The sequence below is a fragment of the Dendrobates tinctorius genome, unplaced genomic scaffold (assembly GCF_039654945.1).
Source record: "Dendrobates tinctorius isolate UK_male_01 unplaced genomic scaffold, ASM3965494v1 ptg000015l, whole genome shotgun sequence".
NCBI lineage: Eukaryota > Metazoa > Chordata > Amphibia > Anura > Dendrobatidae > Dendrobates > Dendrobates tinctorius.
In genome coordinates, this window is record NW_027361683.1 from 41,766,838 (window position 1) to 41,789,967 (window position 23,130).

The 23,130-nt window shown below is 44.3% G+C and overlaps 1 protein-coding gene across 1 annotated transcript in view; it reads right to left on the bottom strand.

Moving 5' to 3' along the window:
• Positions 1-23,130, bottom strand: part of WASF2 (WASP family member 2) — a 70,255-nt gene that overhangs the window by 16,045 nt on the left and 31,080 nt on the right. The window contains exon 2 of the mRNA XM_073564001.1: positions 26-156. Within this exon, the coding sequence (XP_073420102.1) occupies positions 26-155 (130 nt within the window). The 5' untranslated portion in view covers position 156. The remainder of the gene's footprint in view (positions 1-25; positions 157-23,130) is intronic.

The window sequence follows — 23,130 nt, forward strand, 5'->3', positions numbered from 1 at the left end:
AAAAAACACAACCCCCGTTACTTACTAAGGCTTCCTAGCTGGCGAATGACATTAGAGAGTGAAATGTTTGTCATACATTCCAATTCACTTCGGACATTGGGAAGCTTTTGCCGGCACACATGGCGCGGCTCAATGCAGCGGGCAACCAACGGCATTCTGGTAAAATAAAGAAAGTCACCAATTAGTACAATGGTCAGTCATACTTTCTTCTTCAACAGCATCCATGCACACACTTTCCAAACATCATAATATAACGTCAATCAGGAAGATACCTTGATATTAAGAATGAATGGCACATTAATAACCGTGGTACGTGTACAGTTTCTGATGCGCCCTTCGATTCATAAGTACTTCTTCATTTCCATTCACACAGCGCAGCAGAAAGTCTGTAACTGCCCTGATACACATGTACACTAGTAACTACAAAGGTTTATATATATTGAGTTCTGCTCCAGGGCTTTAACATAATAGAGCAGAGTTGTATATATACGGAAAGATGAAATCAAACATTCTTTAGATGTAGCTCAGTATATGTCAGATAAGTTGAAAAAATAAAAAAGACTGATGGAGCTGTAGCCAGCACTAGCACGCACTTGTACAAATGGACTCTGAGTGATTAGCTGGAGGTCTCCTTGGTAACAAACGTTCTGCGCAGACTTGTGGATCACACACGAGGTGTGGTGATTATAATTAACCATTATTTATACCGCACACCAGCTCTTCATAATTCCTGCCCTCACTGGGGTTCACCATTTACAAGGAAACCTGCCACCATGAAATTTCAGTCCAGTCTACAGGCACCAGGTTATAAAGCAGGGGGAACCAAGTAGTTTGCACTATAATTTTGTAAGAAAAGATCGAGTATAAGGCCTGTTTCACACGTCCTGATATTTCCAGCATTGGGAAAAAAACAGTACTGGGGATATCTGAGTGTGCAATACTTGTGGCACACACTTAGCAACCATGTGCCGGATGAGTAAGGCTGTGTTCACACACAGTGCTTTTTTAGCGGTTTTCACTATAAAACCGCTAAAAATAAGCTTCCCAGTCATTTCTATTCATTTTGCACTTTTTCTGCACATTGATGTTTTTTTACCACAAAAAACACATCATGGTAAAAAACGCAGCATGCTCATTAATTTTTTCTGCTACGTGTGCACTTAGCCTAACACATGCATCAGCGCCTGAGAAGCAGCGATACAGTTAGTAGTTGTCACAGGCGACTGAGGGCTGCTATCTTTATGCTGGGGGGGTCAATATCCATGGCACCTTACCATCTTGAGACTACTAGCCCCTAGCCGTCTGCTTTAGCAAGGCTGGTTGTCAAAAATGGGGGGGTACCCCACGCCAGTTTTTTTTTTTTTAACTATTTAAATAATTACAAAATAAAAAAAAAAAACCAGTGTGGGACCTATTCTTGATAACCAGCCTCGCTGATGCGGACAGCTGGAGGATGTAGCCCCCAGCTGTGAGTTATGCCTGGCTGGCTATCAAAAATACAGGGGAACCCACGCCATTTTTTAAATTTAGTTACTTATTTATAGGCAGATGATGAATACTCCCATCAGCCGCCACCTGCTCTCACTGTTGTTAGCGGCAGCAGATGCAGGCTGATTGGAGTAATTGTCTCATCAGCTGCCGCCTGCTATCAATACAACACATCATTCTCCCCTGCTCACACTGATAGCCGGCAGAAAAGGAGAGAATGATGAGAGCAGTCTTCAGCACTGGGAACAGCATTTACTGTATCGCTGATTCCCAAGTTGAGGTACATGTCACATGGATGACATCCCAGTGTGTCATCCATGTGCACGTGTGAGGGCCGTTTTGCGGCCCGTGGTGCTGTTAAAAAACGGACATGTCAGCGTATTTTGCCCACGGACACATGGTCTTTGGAAAGACTGGAATCCAGATAACTAAAAATATTGTTTTCTATTGATAATATTGTTTTCATGCTTACCAACTCTAAAATAACAATAAAGAAAACTTTGCTCATTCACCACAGATCCAGCTCTGCCTGTCCACTCCTGCTCACTGGTATATGTTGACGGGTGATGTCACTGAGCTAAGCGGTCTTGAGACGACTACCATAGCATCACTGCTGAGCCACTGATTGTCTGCACTGGTCAAATGTACTGTATTTGTGACAATACTACTACTCCCATCAACAAAGGCCAACGATATAGTCAGCAAGGATCGCTGCAACTGCGGTAGTGTCATAGGTCTATGGTGCCGCTTTGTTTAGGTGCCTCCGGAGGCCCACGGTGGGTCCATGAACCACACAACATGACACACAGATGCGCGAGGGAAACATCAAACAGAATAGTTGTGCTGCAACCCAGTTTTGTTTCCCTGCAAAATCTAGTGATTGTTTAATAATTAGGAAAGTGGCTAAAATTGCCACTTTTTTACCACATTGCTGCCACTCTTTTTAGTCTTAGGCTTCATTCAAAATATCCACGCTTCACATATGTGCTGCATCTGCGATTCACGGACAAAACACGTACCCATTCAAATATACACTGCTCAAAAGAATAAAGGGAACACTTAAATAACAGAACTCCAAGTAAATCAAACTTCTGTGAAATCAAACTGACCACTTAGGAAGCAACACTGATTGACAATCAGTTTCACATACTGTTGTGCAAATGGAATAGACAACAGATGGAAATTATCGGCAATTATCAAGACACACTCAATAAAGGAGTGGTTCTGCAGGTGGGAACCACAGACCACATCTCAGTACCAATGCTTTCTGGCTGATGTTTTGGTCACTTTTGAATGTTGGTTGTGCTTTCACACTCGTGGTAGCATGAGACGGACTCTATAACCCACAGAAGTTGCTCAGATAGTGCGGCTCATCCAGGATGGCACATCAATGCGAGCTGTGGCAAGAAGGTTTGCTGTGCCTGTCAGCATAGTGTCTAGAGGTTGGAGGCGCTACCAGGAAACTGGCCAGTATACCAGGAGATGTGGAGGGGGCCGTAGGAGGGCAACAAGCCAGCAGCGGGACTGCTACCTCAGCCTTCGTGCAAGGAGGAACAGGAGGAGCACTGTGAGAGCCCTGCAAAATGACCTCCAGCAGGCCACAAATGTGCATGTGTCTGCACAAACCGACTCCATGAGGATGGTTTGAGTGCCGACGTCCACAGATGGGGGTTGTGCTCACAGCCCAACACCGTGCAGGACGCTTGGCATTTGCCACAGAACTCCAGGATTGGCAAATTCGCCACTGGCCCCCTATGCTCGTCACAGATGAAAGCAGGTTCACACTGAGCACATGTGACAGACGTGACAGAGCCTGGAGATGCCGTGGAGAGCGATCTGCTGCCTGCAATATCCTTCAGCATGACCGGTTTGGCAGTGGGTCAGTAATGGTGTGGGGTGGCATTTCTTTGGAGGGCCGCACAGCCCTCCATGTGCTTGCCAGAGGTAGCCTGACTGCCATTAGGTACCGGGATGAGATCCTCAGATCCCTTGTGAGACCATATGCTGGTGCGGTTGGCCCTGGGTTCCTCCTAATGCAGGACAGTGCCAGACCTCATGAGGCTGGAGTGTGTCAGCAGTTCTTGCAAGATGAAGGCAGTGAAGTATGGACTGGCCCGCCCATTCCCCAGACCTGAATCCGATTGAACACATCTGGGACATCATGTCTCTCTCCATCCACCAACGTCAAGTTGCACCACAGACTGTCCAGGAGTTGGCAGATGCTTTAGTCGAGGTCTAGGAGGAGATCCCCCATGACAACATCAGCCAACTCATAAGGAGCATGCCCAGGTGTCGTAGGTAGGTCAAACAGGCACGTGAGGCCACACACACTACTGAGCATCATTTCCTTATCTTGAGGCATTTCCACTGAAGTTGGATCATCCTGTAATTTGATTTTCCACTTTGATTTTGAGTATCCTTCCAAATCCAGACCTACATGGGATATTAATTTTGATCTACATTGATCAATTTTATGTTTTCTTGTTCTCAACGCATGCCACTATATAATAAAGATTCGCAGCTGCGATATTTCATTCAGTAATATCTGATGTGGTATCTTAGTGTTCCCTTTATTTTTTTGAGCAGTGTATAATGCTGCTCATGTTCACATGTCTGTTTTGAAATGGTTTTCTTGTGCATGATTTGTTCAAAAGAAATATCAAATAAACTTGGTCACAGTAACAGACCAGTCATACATAAAAGGTTACAGTCAGGTTCATGATTTGTGATTATTCACATTAAAATGACGCACGTTTGTCTTTAACAGTGCAAAAATAAAATTTTAGATTTTATATTCTAATAGTCGCAAATGATGAATTCCGCTAAACATCTGGATAATTAAAACAACGTCCATTTTTTTTCATGCATTCTGTATGTGTTCTTTCCTTATTCATTCGAATTAGTAGTTAGTGTTTATCTTGGACTTTTTTTTTTTTACTACAGGCCTAAAAACTACAAAGCAGGTGTCCGCTACCTACCTGCCTGTTGCACCCAGCTTCGATCTCTGCCAACAGTCCACAGACCGTTCCTGCCAGAGAAGTGACTTTTCTTCCCCTCTGCTCTGTTAATAGCGAGTGAGTGCTGACTTTTCCACTGTTTAGGCACATTAAGGGCTCTCCGAACGCAACATGGCGCCCGATCTCAATTCCAGCCAATTCTGTGTTGAAAAAGTCAAACGGCGCTCCATCCCTTGCAAGCTCTGCCGTGTGCTGAAAAAGTGGTTTACCACCACATATGGGGTATCGGCGTATTCAGGAGAAATTGTACAACAAATTTTGTGGTTGATTTTCTCTTTTAACACTTGTGAAAATAAAAAAAATTGGTTCTGAAGTAAATTTTTTGCAAAAAAAAGTTAAATGTTAATTTTTTCCTTCCACATTGCTTTAGTTCCTGTGAAGCACTTAAAGGGTTAATAAACTTCTTGAATGTGGTTGAGCACCTTGAGGGGTCCAGTTTTTAGAATGGTGCCACTTTTGGGTATTTTCTGTCAAGGACTTTAAATATGATGTGGTCCCTAAAAAAAATGGTTTTGTAAATTTTGTTGTAAAAATGAGAAATCGCTTGTCAACTTTTAACCCTTATAACTTCCTAACAAAAAAAAATTTTGCTTCAAAAATTGTGCTGATGTAAAGTAGACATGTGGGAAATGTTATTTATTAAGAAATTTGTGTGACACATCTCTCTGATTTAAGGGCATAAAAATTTAAAGTTTTAAAAATTGCAAAATTTTCACCATATTGCCGTTTTTTTCATAAACACAAGACTTATCGAAGAAATTTTACCGCTAACATGAAGTACAATATGTCACTAAAAAACAATCTCAGAATCAGCGGCATCCATTAAAGCGTTCCAGAGTTATAACCTCATAAAGGGACAGTGGTCAGAATTGTAAAAATTGGCCTGGTCATTAACCCCTTCCTGACATCAGACGTACTATCCCGTCCATGGGCCCCGGGCCCCTATGCCCATGGACGGGATAGTACGTCTACCGCGATCAGCGGCGCCCACGTGGTGAGCGCAGCTGATCGCGGCCGGATGTCAGCTGATTATCACAGCTGACACCCGGCACTATGTGTCAGGGGCGGTCACGGACCGCCCCCCGACACGTTAACCCCTTGCACACCGCGATCAAACATGATCGCGGTGTACCGGGGGTTTAAGGGAAGCATCGGCAGGGAGGGGGCTCCTTCCGTGCTTCCCTGAGCCCCCCACGGCAGCGCAATGTGCAGCGCTGCTGCCGGGGGCTCCTTTCCTGCAGGCCCCCGAATCCAAGATGGCGACGGGGGCCTGCAGGAAGCTGGCTTCCTCAGTGCCTGCAAAGCGCAGGCATGAGGAAGCCTTGTGCACTGCCTGTGACAGATCGCTGATCTGTCACAGTGATCTGTGATGTAACAGATCAGCGATCTGTCACAGAACAGTGATGTCCCACCTGGGACTATTTAATAAAGTAAAAACAAAAATTAAAAAAAAGTGTTAAAATAATTTTTTAAAAAAATCGCCTAATAAATTAAAAAAAAAAAAAAATATTCCCCCAAATAAATCCATTTTTTGAAAATAAAAAAAAAACAATAAAAGTACACATATTAGGTATTGCCGCGTCCGTAACGACCCGCCCTATAAAACTGTCCCATTAGTTAACGCCTTTAGCGAACCCCTTAAAAAATAAAAAACGAAGCAAAAAATAATGATTTATTATCATACCGCCAAACAAAAAGTGTAATAACGCGCGATCAAAAAGACGCATATAAATATCCATGGTACCGCTGAAAACGTCATCTTGTCCCGCAAAAAACGAGCCGCCACACAGCATCATCAGCGAAAAAATAAATAAGTTATAGCTCGCAGAATAAAGCGATGCAAAAATAATTATTTTTTATATAAAATAGTTTTCATTGCATAAAACCGACAAAACATAAAAAAACGACCTAAATGAGGTATCGCTGTAACCGTACTGACGTGAAGAATAAAACCTCTTTATCAATTTTACCGCACGCGGAACGGTGTAAACACACCCCCCCAAAAGAAATTCATGAAACGCTGGTTTTTGTTCATTCTGCGTCCCAAAAATCGGAATAAAAAGCGATCAAAAAATGTCACGTGCCCGAAAATGGTACCAATAAAAAGTCAACTCGTCCCGCAAAAAATAAGACCTCACATGACTCAGTGGGTCAAAATACGGAAAAATTATAGCTCTCAATATGTGGTGATGCAAAAACTATTTTTACAATAAAAAGCGTCTTTTAGCGTGCGACAGCCACCAAACATAAATAGTAAATCAAACCCCCCGTTATCACCCCCTTAGTTAGGGAAAAATAATAAAATAAAAAAAATGTATTTATTTCCATTTTTCCAGTAGGGTTAGGGTTAGGGCTAGGGTTAGGGTAGGGATAGGGCTAGGATTAGGGTTAGGGGTGTGTTGGGGTTCGGGTTGGAGTTAGAATTGGAGGTTTCCACTGTTTGGGCACATCAGGGGCTCTCCAAATGCAACATGGCATCTGATTTCAATTCCAGCCAATTCTGAGTTGAAAAAGTCAAATGGTGCTCCTTCCCTTCCAAGCTCTGACATGCGCCCAAACAGTGTTTTACCCCCACATGTAGGGTATCAGCCTACTCAGGACAAATTGCAAAACAATTTTTGGGGTCCAGTTTCTCCTGTTACCCTTAGGAAAATAAAAAATTGGGGGCAAAAATATCATTTTTGTGGAAAAAAATGATTTTTTTTATTTTCACGTCCGAGCGTTATAAACTTCTGTGAAGCACTTAGGGGTTCAAAGTGCTCACCACACATCTAGATAAGTTCCGTGGGGGGTCTAGTGTCCAAAATGGGGTCACTTGTGGGAAGTTTCAATAGTTTAGGTACATCAGGGGCTCTCCAAACGCACATGACACCCGCAGACCATTCCATCAAAGTCTGCATTTAAAAACGTCACTGCTTCCCTTCCGAGCCCCGACGTGTGTCCATACAGTAGTTTTCTCCCACATATGGGGTGTCAGCGTACTCAGGACAAATTGGACAACAACTTTTGGGGTCTAATTTCTCCTGTTACCCTTGGGAAAATGAAAAAATTGGGGACTAATTGATCATGTTTGTGGAAAAAATACGATTTTTTTATTTTCATGCCCGGGCATTATAAACTTCTGTGAAGCCCTTGGGGGTTCAAAGTGCTCACCTCACATCTAGATAAGTTCCTTAGGGGGGTCTAGTTTTCAAAATGGGGTCATTTGTGGGGGGGTTTCCACTGTTTAGGTACATTAGGGGCTCTCCAAAGGCAACATGACACCCGCAGACCATTCCATCAAAGTCTGCATTCCAAAACGTCACTACTTCCCTTCCGAGCCCTGACGTGTGTCCATACAGTAGTTTTCTCCCACATATGGGGCGTCAGCGTACTCAGGACAAATTGGACAACAACTTTTGGGGTTCAATTTCTCCTGTTACCCTTGGGAAAATAAAAAAATTGGGGACTAAAAGATCATGTTTGTGGAAAAAATACGAATTTTTTATTTTCACGCCCGGGCGTTATAAACTTCTGTGAAGCACTGGGGGGTTAAAAGTGCTCACCACACATCTAGATAAGTTCCTTGGGGGGTCTAGTTTCCAAAATAATGTCATTTGTGGGGGGGTTTCCACTGTTTAGGTACATCAGGGGTTTTCCAATCGCGACATGATGTCCGATCTCAATTCCAGCCAAAAAGGTCAAATGGCGCTGCTTCCCTTCCGAGCTCTGCCATGCGCCCAAATAGTGGTTTACCCCCACATGTGGGGTATCAGCGTACTCAGGACAAATTGCACAATAACTTTTAGGGTCCTGTTACCCTTGGGAAAATAAAAATTGGGGTGAAAAGATCATTTTTGTGGAAAAAATATGATTTTTTAATTGTACCGCTGTACGTTATAAACTTCTGTAAAGCCCTTATGGGTTCAAAGTTCTCACCACATATCTAGATAAGTTCCTTGGGGGGGGTCTAGTTTCCAAAATGGGGTCACTTGTAGGGGGTTTCCACTGTTTAGGTACATCAGGGACTCTCCAAACGTGACATGGCGTCCGATCTGAATTCCAGACAATTTTGCACTGAAAAAGTCAAACGGCGCTCCTTCCATTCTGAGCTCTGCCATGCGCCGAAACAGTCGTCCCCCCCCACATATCAGGTATCAGCGTACTCAGGACAAATTGCACAATAACTTTTGCAGTCCAATTTCTCCTGTTACCCTTGGTAAAATAAAAAAAATTGAACCTGAAGTATTTTTTTTGTGAAAAAAAGTTAGATGTTCATTTTTTTTTAAATATTCAAAAAAATTCCTGTGACGCACCTAAAGGGTTAATAAACTTCTTGAATGTGGTTTTGAGCACCTTAAGGGGTGCAGTTTTTAGAATGGTGTCACTTTTGGGTATTTTCTATCATATACACCCCTCAAAGTGGCTTCAAATGTGATGTGGTCCGTAAAAATAAAATGGTGTTGTAAAAATGAGAAATCGCTGGTCAACTTTTAACCCTTATAACTTCCTAACAAAAAAAAATTTTGGTTCCAAAATTGTGCTGATGTAAAGTAAACATGTGGGAAATGTTAGTTATCAAGTTTTTTGGGTGCCGTATCTCTGTGATTTAAGGGCATCAAAATTCAAAGTTGGAAAATTGCAAAATTTTCAAAATTTTCGCCAAATTTCCGCTTTTCTCACAAATAAACGCAAGTTATTTGAATGAAATTTTACCACTAACATGAAGTACAATATGTCACGAGAAAACAATGTCAGAATCACCGGGATCCATGGAAGCGTTCCAGAGTTATGACCTCATAAAGGTACAGTGGTCAGAATTGTAAAAATTGGCCCGGTCATGAACGTGCAAACCACCCTTGGGGGTGAAGGGGTTAAGCTGCAAACTGGCTCTGTCGCTAAGGGGTTAATGAGACACTACTCTTAAACCTTCAGGTTAGTAAATGTAAACACTGAGCTGCAAGAGCTTAAAAAGGATGCATGGTTTTATTTTTTTCCTAAATCAACATTAAAAATGACGGTAAGATACTTTGTAATATATCTTAGTAGCTTATTTCTCCTCCAGGACTGATCTTTCAGTCTCAAAATTCTAAATACACAGGTAACATTTGTCTTCTGTGAATACAGAAACCCCACTAACAGAGACAGGAGACGACAGTTGGTGTTTATAAAGTTCAATAGAGAAATGTGACTGTGGTTTCAGGAGAGCTCTCAGCAGAATGTCTGTAATCCGCCTCTCGCTCCAACCTTCTTCTTCCTCCTGCCATTGCCAGTCTTGGTAACGAGAAAATCTGCCTGTACCAGTAAGCGGAGAGTGAAACATCTCTCCGGGATGGGGAAGCAGATTTCTCTGCACATGCGCGACTACAGTCGTCTCAGCTCTGCGCTTAGTCTCCTGGGACTGCTCCTCCTACCACAATCCGTTACTTTTTGATGAGGGTCCGACGTTGTCGACCGAATCGTTAAAAATAACTCATTGCATTGCCATATTAAAACTGTCACTACTTCATCGCATATCCTGAGTGCCGAGTTTTTTTCTTTTCTGTTTTTTTTCGGACTGGATCCCTACTCGGGCACCATCTCTCGCAGAGTGACATACAGTACCATGTATTCTATACTAGAGCCATTTGTGCCACATAATGCTACTATGCCAATGTAGACTACAATAGCAACATGATTGTATGTTCATACAAGGCACACACTAATCCAGAGATGGTTTGCACCTGTCTATTCAGTACTGATCACATCTGAGGTAGAGAGAAAGAGCGAGAAGGGTTGAGTAGAAGCAGAATGTTCTGGAGCTCTGCGGATAGACAGGATGTAATGCCAGAGAGGCGGGAGGAACGGAGTCTCTGCCGGACATCCTTAATTAGCAATTCCCAGCATGCACTGTTAGCCACAAGGCTTACTAATCGGCTGTATACACGGCAACCTGTGCTGTATAAATGGCATGCCAAAGTCTGTGTCTAGCCTCCACATACTAGAAACCACTGCTTGAAGGAGAACAGACATTTAGGGTTACGATCCCACTACCCCAAATCAATATTTGTTCCTATTATCTACAAAAAAAACACGCTGGCGCTAAAGAAAAGGAATAGATTTGTGGATTTGTGAATAGATGGTGGAACTTTGTGGGTTTTATTCATTATTGATATACTTGGGCTCTTTCAAAACTGTTACTAGCCATCATACACACACCTTCTGCATAGCTAGGACGTGTGTCATACATCACACACGTATACATCACACACACAATTATACAGCACACACGTATACACATACAAACATGTATACATCACACACACACGTATACAGCACACACGTATACACACACACAAACATGTATGTGTTGACTCAGTGGTTAGCGCTGCACCAAGAACAACATCTGCAAGGAGTTTGTATGTTCTCCCCGTGTTTGCGTGGGTTTCCTCCCACATTCCAAAGACATACTGATAGGGGGAATTTAGATTGTGAGCCCCATTGGGGACAGTGATGATATTGTGTGCAAACTGTAAAGCGCTGCTGAATATGTTAGCGCTATATAAAAATAAAGATTATTATTATACATCATAAACACACGTATACATCACACACGTATACACATACAAACATGTATACATCACACACACAATTATACATCACACACGTATACACATACAAACATGTATACATCATACACACACGGATACATCACACACGTATACACATACAAACATGTATACATCACACACACAATTATACATCACACACGTATACACATACAAACATGTATACATCACACACACAATTATACATCACACACGTATACACATACAAACATGTATACATCACACACACAATTATACATCACACACGTATACACATACAAACATGTATACATCATACACACACGGATACATCACACACGTATACACATACAAACATGTATACATCATACACACACGGATACATCACACACGTATACACATACAAACATGTATACACCATACACACACGGATACATCACACATGCAACGAGGTGCAAAACACAGGTTCACTTGGCACATACTGTTCCTATTCACTTTAGCACATAAACTAAATTAAAACTAATCTGAAATTCTGCATTTCCTGCACAGAAGGTTTGGAAGCTTTTTATGGTGCAGGATAAAGACTGGTAATTTGTCTCATAAAGGGTAGATTGCTCCAGTATTCAGCAGAGACCTGACACTCGGACTTTACCATATATGCACATAAAGTCAGATTTCTCTTTCCAAGCTGCTCAGCTGGATGGCAGACAGAGGGCATGCTTAGGGCAGGCAGCAATCATCTCATACATGGACACACAGGGTAAATGTTCAGTGCTGCAATGTATGGGCCTAACAGCTTGCAAAGCCTCATCTGACTTGGCCATAAATAGGCCAGGAAGAACACACATGCACTCACATACATGTTCTTTTCAAGAATAATGTCATTCTATTTACTGTCAGCATCTGGCTCTTAACCGCAGGAGGAGTCACTACAGCCCCCCACTCCAAGGGCCAGAGCTGGCCTGATCATGCAGGCGGAGGCTGCGGGCCCTAGAGGGATTAGCAGAGAGACAGAGAGCTGCCAAGAGATCCAGGTGTGAAGGCTGGCACTCCCCTTCTCCACATCTCATTGGTTCCAGCTCTGAGCCTGCAGCCAGATACTGCAGCTGTAACCCCTTCATCACTGCAATCACTGTGACACTGAACGTTTCCTTGCGCAAACACCACTCTTCTAATATTCACTGTACAATTACAGCTGCCAAACATTGGAGGCACAGACTATACAGTTCAGCTAGAAAACTGCAGTCTAACAGGGCATTTACATGTGGCAGTCTTGGGCCATACATTAAAAAGCTGTGTGCCCCGTTGCGTTTTTTTTAAGCGTTTGAGCAGGATCAGACACTTCAGAAACGCTTAAAATAAGCATCCCATTAATTTTAATGCATTTGGGCCTTTTTGTGCCAATTGATGCGTTTTTTTCCCGCAGAGGAAACGGCGGCTAAAAATGCATAATGCTCATTTTCCACTTCAGTTCGCGTTTTTAGCCGTTTCCGATGAGTCCTGAAGATGCGCGGAAAAAAACGCACTTTTTTGCGCAAAAAAACGCGTGAAAAAAAAGCATTTTCTGGGAAGAAGTCCGGTTTGGTATCAGTTTTAAACCGCTAACGTGGGCACATAGCCTAACACTGCAATTTAAGGTAAAGCTACTGCTAGCTGTGAATGCTCCCTAAGGCTGGGATCACACATGCGAGAAACACGGCTGAGTCTCACATGTTAATACCCGGCACTGCCGCCAGCACTCGGGAGCGGAGTGTGCGGCCGCATAGCAATACATGGAGCCACACGCTCCGCTCCTGAGAGCCGGCAATTAATATGCATATTCCTCGCATGTGTGATCCCAGCCTTAAGGCCCTGTTACACATAATGATGTCCCAGCGATCTCACCAATGATCCGACATGGATGGGATAGCTGGGACACCGTTAGACAGCCCCTTCAGCGATCAGGACCAGCGAGCAAGCTGGTTTCCAATGTGAACAGCGGGTATCTAAGAGCCGCACCGCTCTTGGATACCCGCTGTTTACCCTGGAAACCAGCGTCGCTGGTCTCTCGCTGCCACACGCAGTGATGTGCGCTAGCCAGCGGGAGACCAATGATCAAAAAATGGCCCAGGACGATGGAGCGTGATCAGTGATATCCGGCAGGGGGGCCAGTTGCTGATCCATGTCACGCACAGCGATCTCGCTGGTGAGATCGCTGTGTGTGATGGGGCCTTTAGAGTTCTTATTGTGAGATTGCATAACTTCATATTTAGCTGGAACCTTTCTTACATTGGAGGCTTATTGAGTAAACGTTTGCGATCATTGCTCATGAGATAGTTTGTTTCTTGGTTATCAGGATTACTTCCAATGCACAGCTTGTTGGTGTTTTACCACCTGTGTAAACAGGCGTCCACTGGTCATGACCACTGAGACAGGAATGGACGAAAACATACAGTGTACTGTAACCCGGTGAGACGTGGCTGGTCCCCAGCAATGAAGCGATTAGTCCCCAATCCCCACAATTTTAAGCGTGCCCTGAAAACGCATTTATTCAGACTGGCCTACCGCCTCAACACATTAACCTAATCTATCCCTGTGTGGCACAGCCAAAAGTTTTACCATAACCAGGTTCCCTGCATCATGTTCCCACATGCTTTATGCATCCATTAGCCCTCTGCGTCTGTACTGTTACACACTTAACATTATGGCTGGTCCATACAATCAGGGCAATTGTTACCACCCACCTTTCCTGTCTACCTCTTTCCTCATAGACTGTAAGCTTGCGAGCAGGGCCCTCATTCCTCTTGGTATCTGTTATAATCTATGTGATTATTGTTATGCTGTAATGTCTATAGTCTGTACAAATCCCCTCTGAAATGTAAAGTGCTGCGGAATATGTCGGCACTATAGAATTAAAAATGTATTATTATTATAATAAGGTAGTCATATATTTATCATCCTTCTATACAGTGGAGGACATACAGTAAGTATTTGACACACTGCCGATTTTGCAAGTTTTCCCACCTGCAAAGAATGGATAGGTCTGTAATTTTTATTGTAGGTACACTTCAATTGTGAGAGACAACCAAAAAAAAAAAAAAAAAAAAAAAAAATGCAGAAAACCAAACTGTATGATTTTTATATAATTTGAATTTTTGTGCATGAAATAAGTAATGGATTCAATAGAAAAACAGAACTCAATATTTGGTACAGAAACCTTTGTTCGCCATTACAGAGGTCAGATGTTTCACAGAATGTCAATGTTACAGTTGGAAGGGACCTCAAGGGTCATTGTAATGATAATGTAAAACATGATGGACGATTCATTCACACACTGAACTCTCCTATGCCAGTGGTGAGGGCTTGACCCCCCCTTCCTTTCCTTAGCCTGTCACAGCTGCATCTTTTTCTCCCTCTGCCTGACTGTAATGTGAGACTCCAGTGTGAGCTCCTTCCCCCCCTCCCCTCCCCTCCCAGCCTGGGCGCGCACACACACGCATTCAGTCTAACATGAATTACCAGGGACTGGCTTCCCGCCTGACAGCAGGGGGGGGCCTCTTGGTCTCCAAAATGTGCTAAGCTACTCTCATAGACAATAATGAGAATCCAATCACTTGGTCACAGAACGCCGCCAGATTACCGTATAATAGAAATATGAAAATGACATATTGGGACGTGCTTCGATCGGGCTTCACTACAGTAGTTCTTGCTAAATTATAGCACCAACAGAACCAGAGAAATGGATTTCTCCTTAACAGAGAGGAATAGACAGCTAGTGTTTACAAAGCTAATTTAAATATAAGATGAATGATGGTTCTGCCGATATATTCTGCTAGGTTCTCCAGCCCAGATATGATGGTTATAAGTTTTCAGAACCCAAATCTGTTCTTTGAGAAAGGGGAGGACTGTCACAAGCCAGCCCCTTTAGTGATGTCACAAGCCCAAAAGGTATTTTCCCCTACCCCTCTCATTCTAGCCTGGGATGCCATAGCAATAAAATCTCAAATGAATGGTAACGTTTGGCTCCTCCTCCCAGCGTGCTTCCGCCCGAAAGCGCTAATGATATCCCATGTTAAAAAATAAATTACATCACTCACTGCAAAACCAGTTATTAACTGTCCAAGCGGAATAATCAGTCCATCCTCTTTAGGCTGTGTTCACACACAGGGTTTTTTTTAGCTGTTTTTACCGCGGTTTTCACTATAAAACCGCTATAAAACTGTAAAAAATAAGCTTCCCAGTCATTTCTATGCATTTTGCACTTTTTGTTCACATTGATGCATTTTTTACCACGAAAAAAACGCATCGCGGTAAAAAAACGCAGCATGCTCATTAATTTTGTGGATTTTTCCGCGGTTTTGGCTTCTTCCATGCGGTTTGAAACCGCTGCGGAAAAAAAAGCATCAAAACCGCTCAAAAAATGCACAAATACCGCCGCGGAAAAATAGGTGCGGTTTCTGGGAAGGGATTCAGGTTTTTGAGCAGAAATTTTCTGCAACGTGTGCACTTAGCCTAAAATTTCTAGGATCATGCAGGACCTTTAGTACAGATGATTCACAATGATCCACCCAAAATTACCTTTGTTTAGCTGAGTCACTGTTCACACCATACACGGTATTGCCACTTCAAAGTACGGCAGAGAATAGTGCTTCTCCTGCTCTGCTTATGTGAACCCGGATGGTTGTGCCTTTCCTGATATCGATAGGAGCAATGTTGATAAAAGTCAGTAGAAAAGGACGGGTAGTTAAAATGTTCACCTCTGATATAATCCAAAGTAGCGGTGATGTTCTGGCCGGTAACAATCGCCCTGCTTGCCGACGCTATACCGCCAGTCAGAAGCGGATGATGCGCCGGGAATATGGCTTGAGCAGGCAAGGTGCAGGACGTTGCGTGACGTCACAGTAACGTGATAAGTCACGTGATCGGCTTAAGGAAAGCTGACAGGACCAAACTAACAATCCTATGAGTTTCGGAAGCTTCCTGCTTCCTTCATCAGTGATGGTCCATGTTATCGAGGTGGCACTTACAGTATATACCCAGCGCACATTTCAAAAAATCCTATGTATTAAAAGCAAATAATTCAATTTCGCTATTTAACCCATTCGGTATGAGTGTTCATTTTGAATATCCATTCACTTTCCTCTCTTGACATTTGCTCAATGAAATTGCCTTTCCTCCAGCTTTTTTTTAACTATTTTAATGCCAGTTACCGTAATATTCCTAATAGAGCCCCCATGATGTGTCAAAAAATGGTTTGAGAGGGGATGGCCAGTAAAATTATTAGCGATATTTCGAAGGTGCTCAGCAATTCTTACACGCATTGCATGAATAGTTCTTCCAATGTACAGCTTCCCACATGGGCATGTAATCCCATAAATAACTCCTTTGGTTTCATAATTAATAAAATCAGTAATTCTGTTCTCAATATCTTTATTAGTGATCATCATTTGTTTTTTCGTGCCCAGTTTTTTACAGGGTCCACATTTTTTACATGGGAAGAAGCCACTTGGAACATTTAATTCACCACTGTTTTTCCTTTTTAAAGTTCTTGGGATTGAAGGGGCAATCATGTTACCAAGATTGTTCGCCTTTCGGAACACAAATCTAGGGTGCGTAGGCAATAGTTCACCAATGATCTTATCATTTTGTAGAATATTCCAATGTTCTTTTTCAATATGTAGGTTTATCTCTTTTTTAAATCCCTTTTATTTGTAGTTGCATTGTACATACTGTTATTGTCTTATATCGTGAAACCTTTTTATCTTCTGTAAACACTGCCCATCTTTTGGGAATAAACCATAAAATTTATTAGTTATGTCTCCTTGCACTGTGACGAATTCACGTGCTTATAAACTAATTACGCTACTAATTTGGGTTAGCTTCGAACCCCTCTATTAATTTTAAATATTACTAAGAGAAATCTGAAGATGGTGGCAGCGAAGTGTGTTCTGGCTAGGTGGGTAGCGCTAGCAGTGACCGAGCAGGTTTTATAAGCGGATTGTGTGGCTGCGGCCAAAGCATTTATAATTCCCTCACTGCAGCGGCCTAATAGCCAGTGCACAACAAGTAGCCCGTCCGGCGACTAATTGTCCTACCTGTAGTTCCCTGACTGACCTGAGGGTAAGGGGGCGCAGGGGAGCTGCAAGTTCCAAAATGGAACTGGAAAATGGGATAGCCATAAATCCCGACAGCTTGTAACATATTGTGGCAGTGGTGGGATAACTAAAATAAACCCCCCTGCAGGAAATTGTTAGGGCAAGACTAGGTCGCTGTTTTTTATCACATGGTGCCAGCGGTGGGATAACTAAGATAAGTCATAGCCGTGTGCGGCCAAAGGTCACACCCCCTGATCGTGACAGTCAGTTTCCAGCCCCCAGGTCAATGCAGGATTCACTAAACCATCTCAGACAGATGTCTGTCCAGCCTCTGTTTGAGGACTTCCATTGAGGGAGAACTCACCACCTCTCATGGCAGCCTGTTCCACTCACTGATCACCATCACAGTCAAAAGTTTTTTCTAATATCTAATTTGTATCTTGTCCCTTTCAGTTTCATTCCATTGCTTCTCGTGTTTCCATGTGCAAATGATAATGATGATCCCTCTACACTGTGACATCCCTTCAGATATTTGTAGACAGCTATCAATTCTTAGCCTTCTTTTTTGCAAGCTAAACAATCCCAGCTCCTTGAACAATTCCTCATAGCCTTTCCTGGTAGCTCTTCTCTGAACTTGCTCCAGTTTTTCAATGTCTTTTTTAAAATGTAGTGCCTAAAACTGGACACAGTATTCCAGAGGAGGCCTGACCAAGGAGGTAAAGAGGGGGGTAATTACTTCACTGTTCTAGACTATGCTTCTCTTAACCACTTAAGCCCCAGTCTCACAGCGATCTCGCTGCTGAGTCACAAGTTTTGTGACGTAACAGCGATCTCACCAGCGAGATTGCTGTGTGTGACAGCGATCAGCGACCGGCCCCCCTGACGGTTATCGCTGATCGCTGTTGAAACGTCTGGACATTTTTGGAGGTCGCTGGTCTCCCGCTGGCCAGCACGCATCGCTGCGTGTGACAGACGGGAGACCAGAGAGCAGGAGCTGGTAACCAAGGTACACATCGGGTTTCCAAGGGGCGCGCGGTGCCTAGAAACCCGATGTGTACCTTAGTTACCAGCGCGTTGATGCAGGGAGCTGGTAACCAAGGTACACATCGGGTTTCTAAGTGCCGCGCGCCCCTTAGAAACCCGATGTGTACCTTGGTTACCAGCTCCCTGCATCAACGCGCTGGTAATTAAGATACACTGCGGGAAACTAAGCGACATGCGTCGCTTGTTACCCGCGTGTCACTGGTCCTGATCGCTGGTGAAGCTGCCTGTTTGACAGCTCACCAGAGATCATGTAGCGACACACCAGTGATCCTGACAAGGTGATATCGTTGTCGGGATCGCTGGTGAGTGGCTGTGTGTGACGGGGCCCTTAGTGACAAAGCCAAGTTTTACAATTCTGACCATTGTCACTTTATCTGGAAATAACTTTTGAACGCTTCAACGTATCCCACTGATTGAGAAGGCATACATACTGAACTTCATAATAGTGGTAAAATTTCATTATAAGGACTTGCATTTATTTGTGAAAAAAGAATGGAAATTTTACAAACTTTGAAAATTTTGCAATTTTCGAACTTTTAAATTTTTATGCCCTTTAATTCATTGAGAAATCACACAAAATAGTTAATAAATAACATTTACCACGTCTACTTTTGGAAAAAAATTTTGTTTAGGAAGATAGAAGGGTTAAAAGTTCACCAGTGATTTCTCATTTTTCCAACATTTACAAAACCATTCTTTTAGGGACCATCTCACATTTGAAGTGACTTTGAGGGGTCAATATGACAGAAAGTACAAAAAAGTGACACCTTTCTAAAAACTGCACCCCTCAAGGTGCACAAAACCACACTCCAGAAGTTTTTTAACTCTTCATTTACTTCACATGAACTGAAGCAATATGGAAGGAAAAAATGAACATTTACCGTATTTTTCGCTTTGTAAGATGCACTTTTTTCCCCAAAAATTTTGGGGGAAAATGGGGGTGCTTCTTACAAAGAGGACATGCCTTACCATAGGCTGTGATTAGGGGGCGTCCTGATGTTACTGGCCAGTGCTGTTGGGTATCTCCGGTGCCGAGTGTGTGCCCGGTACCGCCCGGGGTTTTGCCGACATTGTGTGACAGGCCAGAGCCTCGGCATTTCCACGGTTCCTCTGTGTGCGCACGGTGGTGCCGGTAAAAAATGGCTGCTGGCGTTTGCGCAAATGGGATCTCGGGACCCAGCTTTCGAGAGATAAGATTTCAGATCTCATCTCTCGAGAGCTGGGTCCCAAGATCCCATCTGCGCAAGCGCTGGGGGCCATTTTTTACCGGCACCACCGTGTGCACACAGGGGAACCGTGGAAATGCCGGGGCTCTGACCTGTCGCACAATGTCGGCAGAGCCCCGAGCAGCGCCGGGCATACACGCAGCACCGGCCAGCAACCGCCCGACACCCAGAGAAACCCGGCAGCAGCACAAGACCCGCGCAGCAACAGCACACATCGGAGCCCCCCCTCATCCCTGAATGCGGCCTGCAGCATCACTACACGCCTGCCTCCTCCAGGAGCGGGTCTGGGACCCCGCTACACCGCAGCCACCAACCCCGGTAAGCAATAAGATGCAAGGATTATAAGATGCACTACCATTTTATTAAAAAATATTTTTTTCTTATTTTTCTCCTGAAAATTTGTGGTGCGTCTTATAATCCGGAGCGTCTTATAAAGCGAAAAATACGGTAACTTTTTTTTTTTTAAAAAAAAATTACTTTACGACCGAAACTTTCTTATTTTCACAAGGGTATCAGGAGAAAATGGACCACAAAATTTGTTGTGCAATTTCTCCTGAGTTCAAAAAACAGGCAAACAAAAATAGGCTTATTGCTGATTTTCAAAATCCAGCCACAAACACTAGATAGTCGTTCCAATGTCAGGTAGAGGGTCACAAACCTATTTGTCCCTATAGGGCCCTATATCTCTCTCCTACCTGACAGCGGAGGTTGGCACCCTCTTGATACGCAAATGGCGCCCCCGCTCCTCGGCGGCTCTCCCTAATCACCCTGTTGACTCCTATCTAAATGACATCAGCTTGGAGTACAACAGATGGCCGGGGACTAGTGTTGAGCATTCCGATACCGCAAGTATCGGGTATCGGCCGATATTAGCGGTATCGGAATTCCGATACTGACTTCCGATACTTTTGTCATATCGGATTCCGGGATCGGAATCGGAAGTTCCCATCATGCTATGAGCCTGCTTGCTTTGATTAAGCCAATGGGAATCCTCCGAAGTGTGGGCACATCCTGTTAGGCATGTAGGCAACTATTGGCATGGCTGTGATTGGCTGCCGAAATGATGTCATGATGCACTATAAAAGCCACCGCAGCCGCCATTTCTGGTCACTCTGCTGTGAATTCAGTTAGGGACAGGCTGCTGTAGAAGACTGTGAGGGACAGTTAGAAATAGCGATTCCACCAAACATCTAGTGCTTTACCCAGGCTACATAAACCACCACTGTAGCCTTCTTTGCCCTAGCAGCAGTGTTCACAGCTGTCTGCAAGGGCTGTGTGAGTGCAGCTCACGCTGTGGAGTGGGTCCTGCAGCCACGTCAGGCTGTAGGCCACTCAGTGTGATCACTGCTGCCTCATACATCTTTTATTTTTTGAGCTGCATTTTTTACATAATTTCAATCTAGTGTGCTTCCATCCGTATCCATATACGTTGGTTGCAAACACTAGTAGTAGACAGCGGAGCCTTTCTGCAGCCTTTCAGTGCTAGTGTCCACTTTGCTGCACTGTTCACGGCTGTCAGAGAGGTCTCTGACTGTGTGTGAGTGCAGCTCACGCTGAGTAGTGTGTCCTGCAGCTACGTCTGGCTGTAGGACGCTCAGCGTGCGTCAGTGCCTCACACATTTTTATTTGAGTGCAGCTCATTTTTTCTTCTATTAGTGTGCATCCATCCGTCTCCATCTACGGTGGTTGCAAACACTATATAGGAGTACACAGCGGAGCCTTTCTGCAGCCTGTCAGTGCCAGTGCCCACTTAGCTGCACTGTTGACGGCTGTCTGAGAGGTCTCTGACTGTGTCTGAGTGCAGCTCACGCTGAGTAGAGTGTCCTGCAGCTACGTCTGGTTGTAGGACGCTCAACGTGCGTCACTGCCTCACACATATTTGTCTTTGAGTGCAGCTCATTTTTTCTTCTCCTATTAGTGTGCATCCATCCGTATCCATCAACATTGGTTGGTTGCAAACACTATATAGGAGTAGATAGAGGAGCCTTTTTTTCTGGCTTGTGCCCTGCCGGCGCAGCCAGATTAGTATTACCCAATTTTTTTGGAGCCTCATCTTTTGCATTGTAGGTTACCTGCCTGCATTGTAATAGCTCCAAAAAGTTGGTGATACTATCAGTTTCAATTCTTTGTTCACATACTTTGAGTTTGTTTCCAACAAAGAAACCACAAAAAAAGTTCACCAAACACTACATTTGGAACTTGTGTAGGCCACATCAGCTCCTATTAAAGTGTAGTCCACACACACACACTTCATAAAATTAGTGTTTCTTGTACCTGTAACCAGCTGTTCAGGAATAAGCACACTAAGGCCCCCCTTTGTACTTTTCTGCCTATCTTAAGCAGTCTTGCAAGATGAAGAAGGCAGGGAGTAAGGAGTAAGGCGCGTGGGCGTGGGGTTTCAGCAGGGAGAGGACGTGGGGATTCCGCAGGGAGAGGACGTGGGGATTCTACAGGTAGAGGACGTGGGGATTCTGGGCCTGCTGCGGGCACCAGTGGATCAGCATCCCCCAGTTTTAGCAGGCAACAGTCCTTTATGCGCAGCTTTGTAGGACCTCAACGTACCCCACTGCTGCGGGAGGAACAAATTGAAGCCGTTGTCGGATGGATGGCAGCTAACGCATCGACTTCAATTACTTCCGCATCCTCTCAGGGTCAGAGCACCGAAGAGCAACCATCTGTCTCTTCACCACCTGCCAAAGTGCCCAGGCAGTCAGAGAGACATGGACCGGAGCCATCACAGTCTCTACTTCTGTTCTCCGAATCTGTTGGCTTGGAAAGAGGGGGCCAGCCAAACAGCATTCCTGAATGTGAAGAGGGAGTATGCAGTGATGTGCAACTTCTTTGTCCCTCTGAATCTGAAGAGGCGAGTGGGCCAGTGCCTATGGTCAGCACACCTCAGTACGCATCAGATGATGACGAGACTCAGTTGCCACTTTCTGGTGCGTACGGTGCTGGCGAGACAACCCCGGAGAAGCAGCTGTTTGAAGAGGGGAGGGAAGATGATGAGGTCCTTGACCCATCATGGCGTGAGGAACAGGAAGGTGGTGGGAGCAGCTCGGAGGAAGAGATTCCCCTACCGGCCAAAACAGGAGGCAGAGGGAGGGGGAAGACTTGGTTGCCTGTACCCTCCACTTCGGCACCCGTTAGGAGCATTCCTCATTCCAAAGGCAAACCGGGCGCTCACAAGAGTTGCAGTGCGTGGTCCTTTTTTGACACAGTTGCAGATGACATTTGCTTTGTCAAATGCAAGCTGTGTCATCAGAGAGTCAAAAGAGGGAGAAATGTCAGCAACCCCAATACCACAAATATGTGGAAACATGTGCGCACCAAGCACGAGTTGGAGTTGCAGAGACACCCTGAAGACGTAGGCCAACGTACAGCACCACCTACCACCTCTTCAGTTCGTGTTGGGGCCTCTTCCTCCAGCTCACACACTGCTGGTTCGGCTTCCTCACAGGATCGCCAAGGAAGAACCTCTGCCACTGTTGTCCGGAGACCCTGTCAGATTACACCCATAGCAGCACGTTCCCATCCATCACAGCCATCGGTAGCACAGGCATGGGATAAAAGGCGCCCTTACTCGGCAAACCATCCCCGAGCACAGTCTCTGAATGCTGGCATTGCCAAACTTCTGGCAGTTGAAATGCTGTCATTCAGGCTGGTGGACACTGACACCTTCCGGGACTTAATGGCATTGGCAGTCCCCCAATACAACGTGCCCAGCCGCTTTTATTTC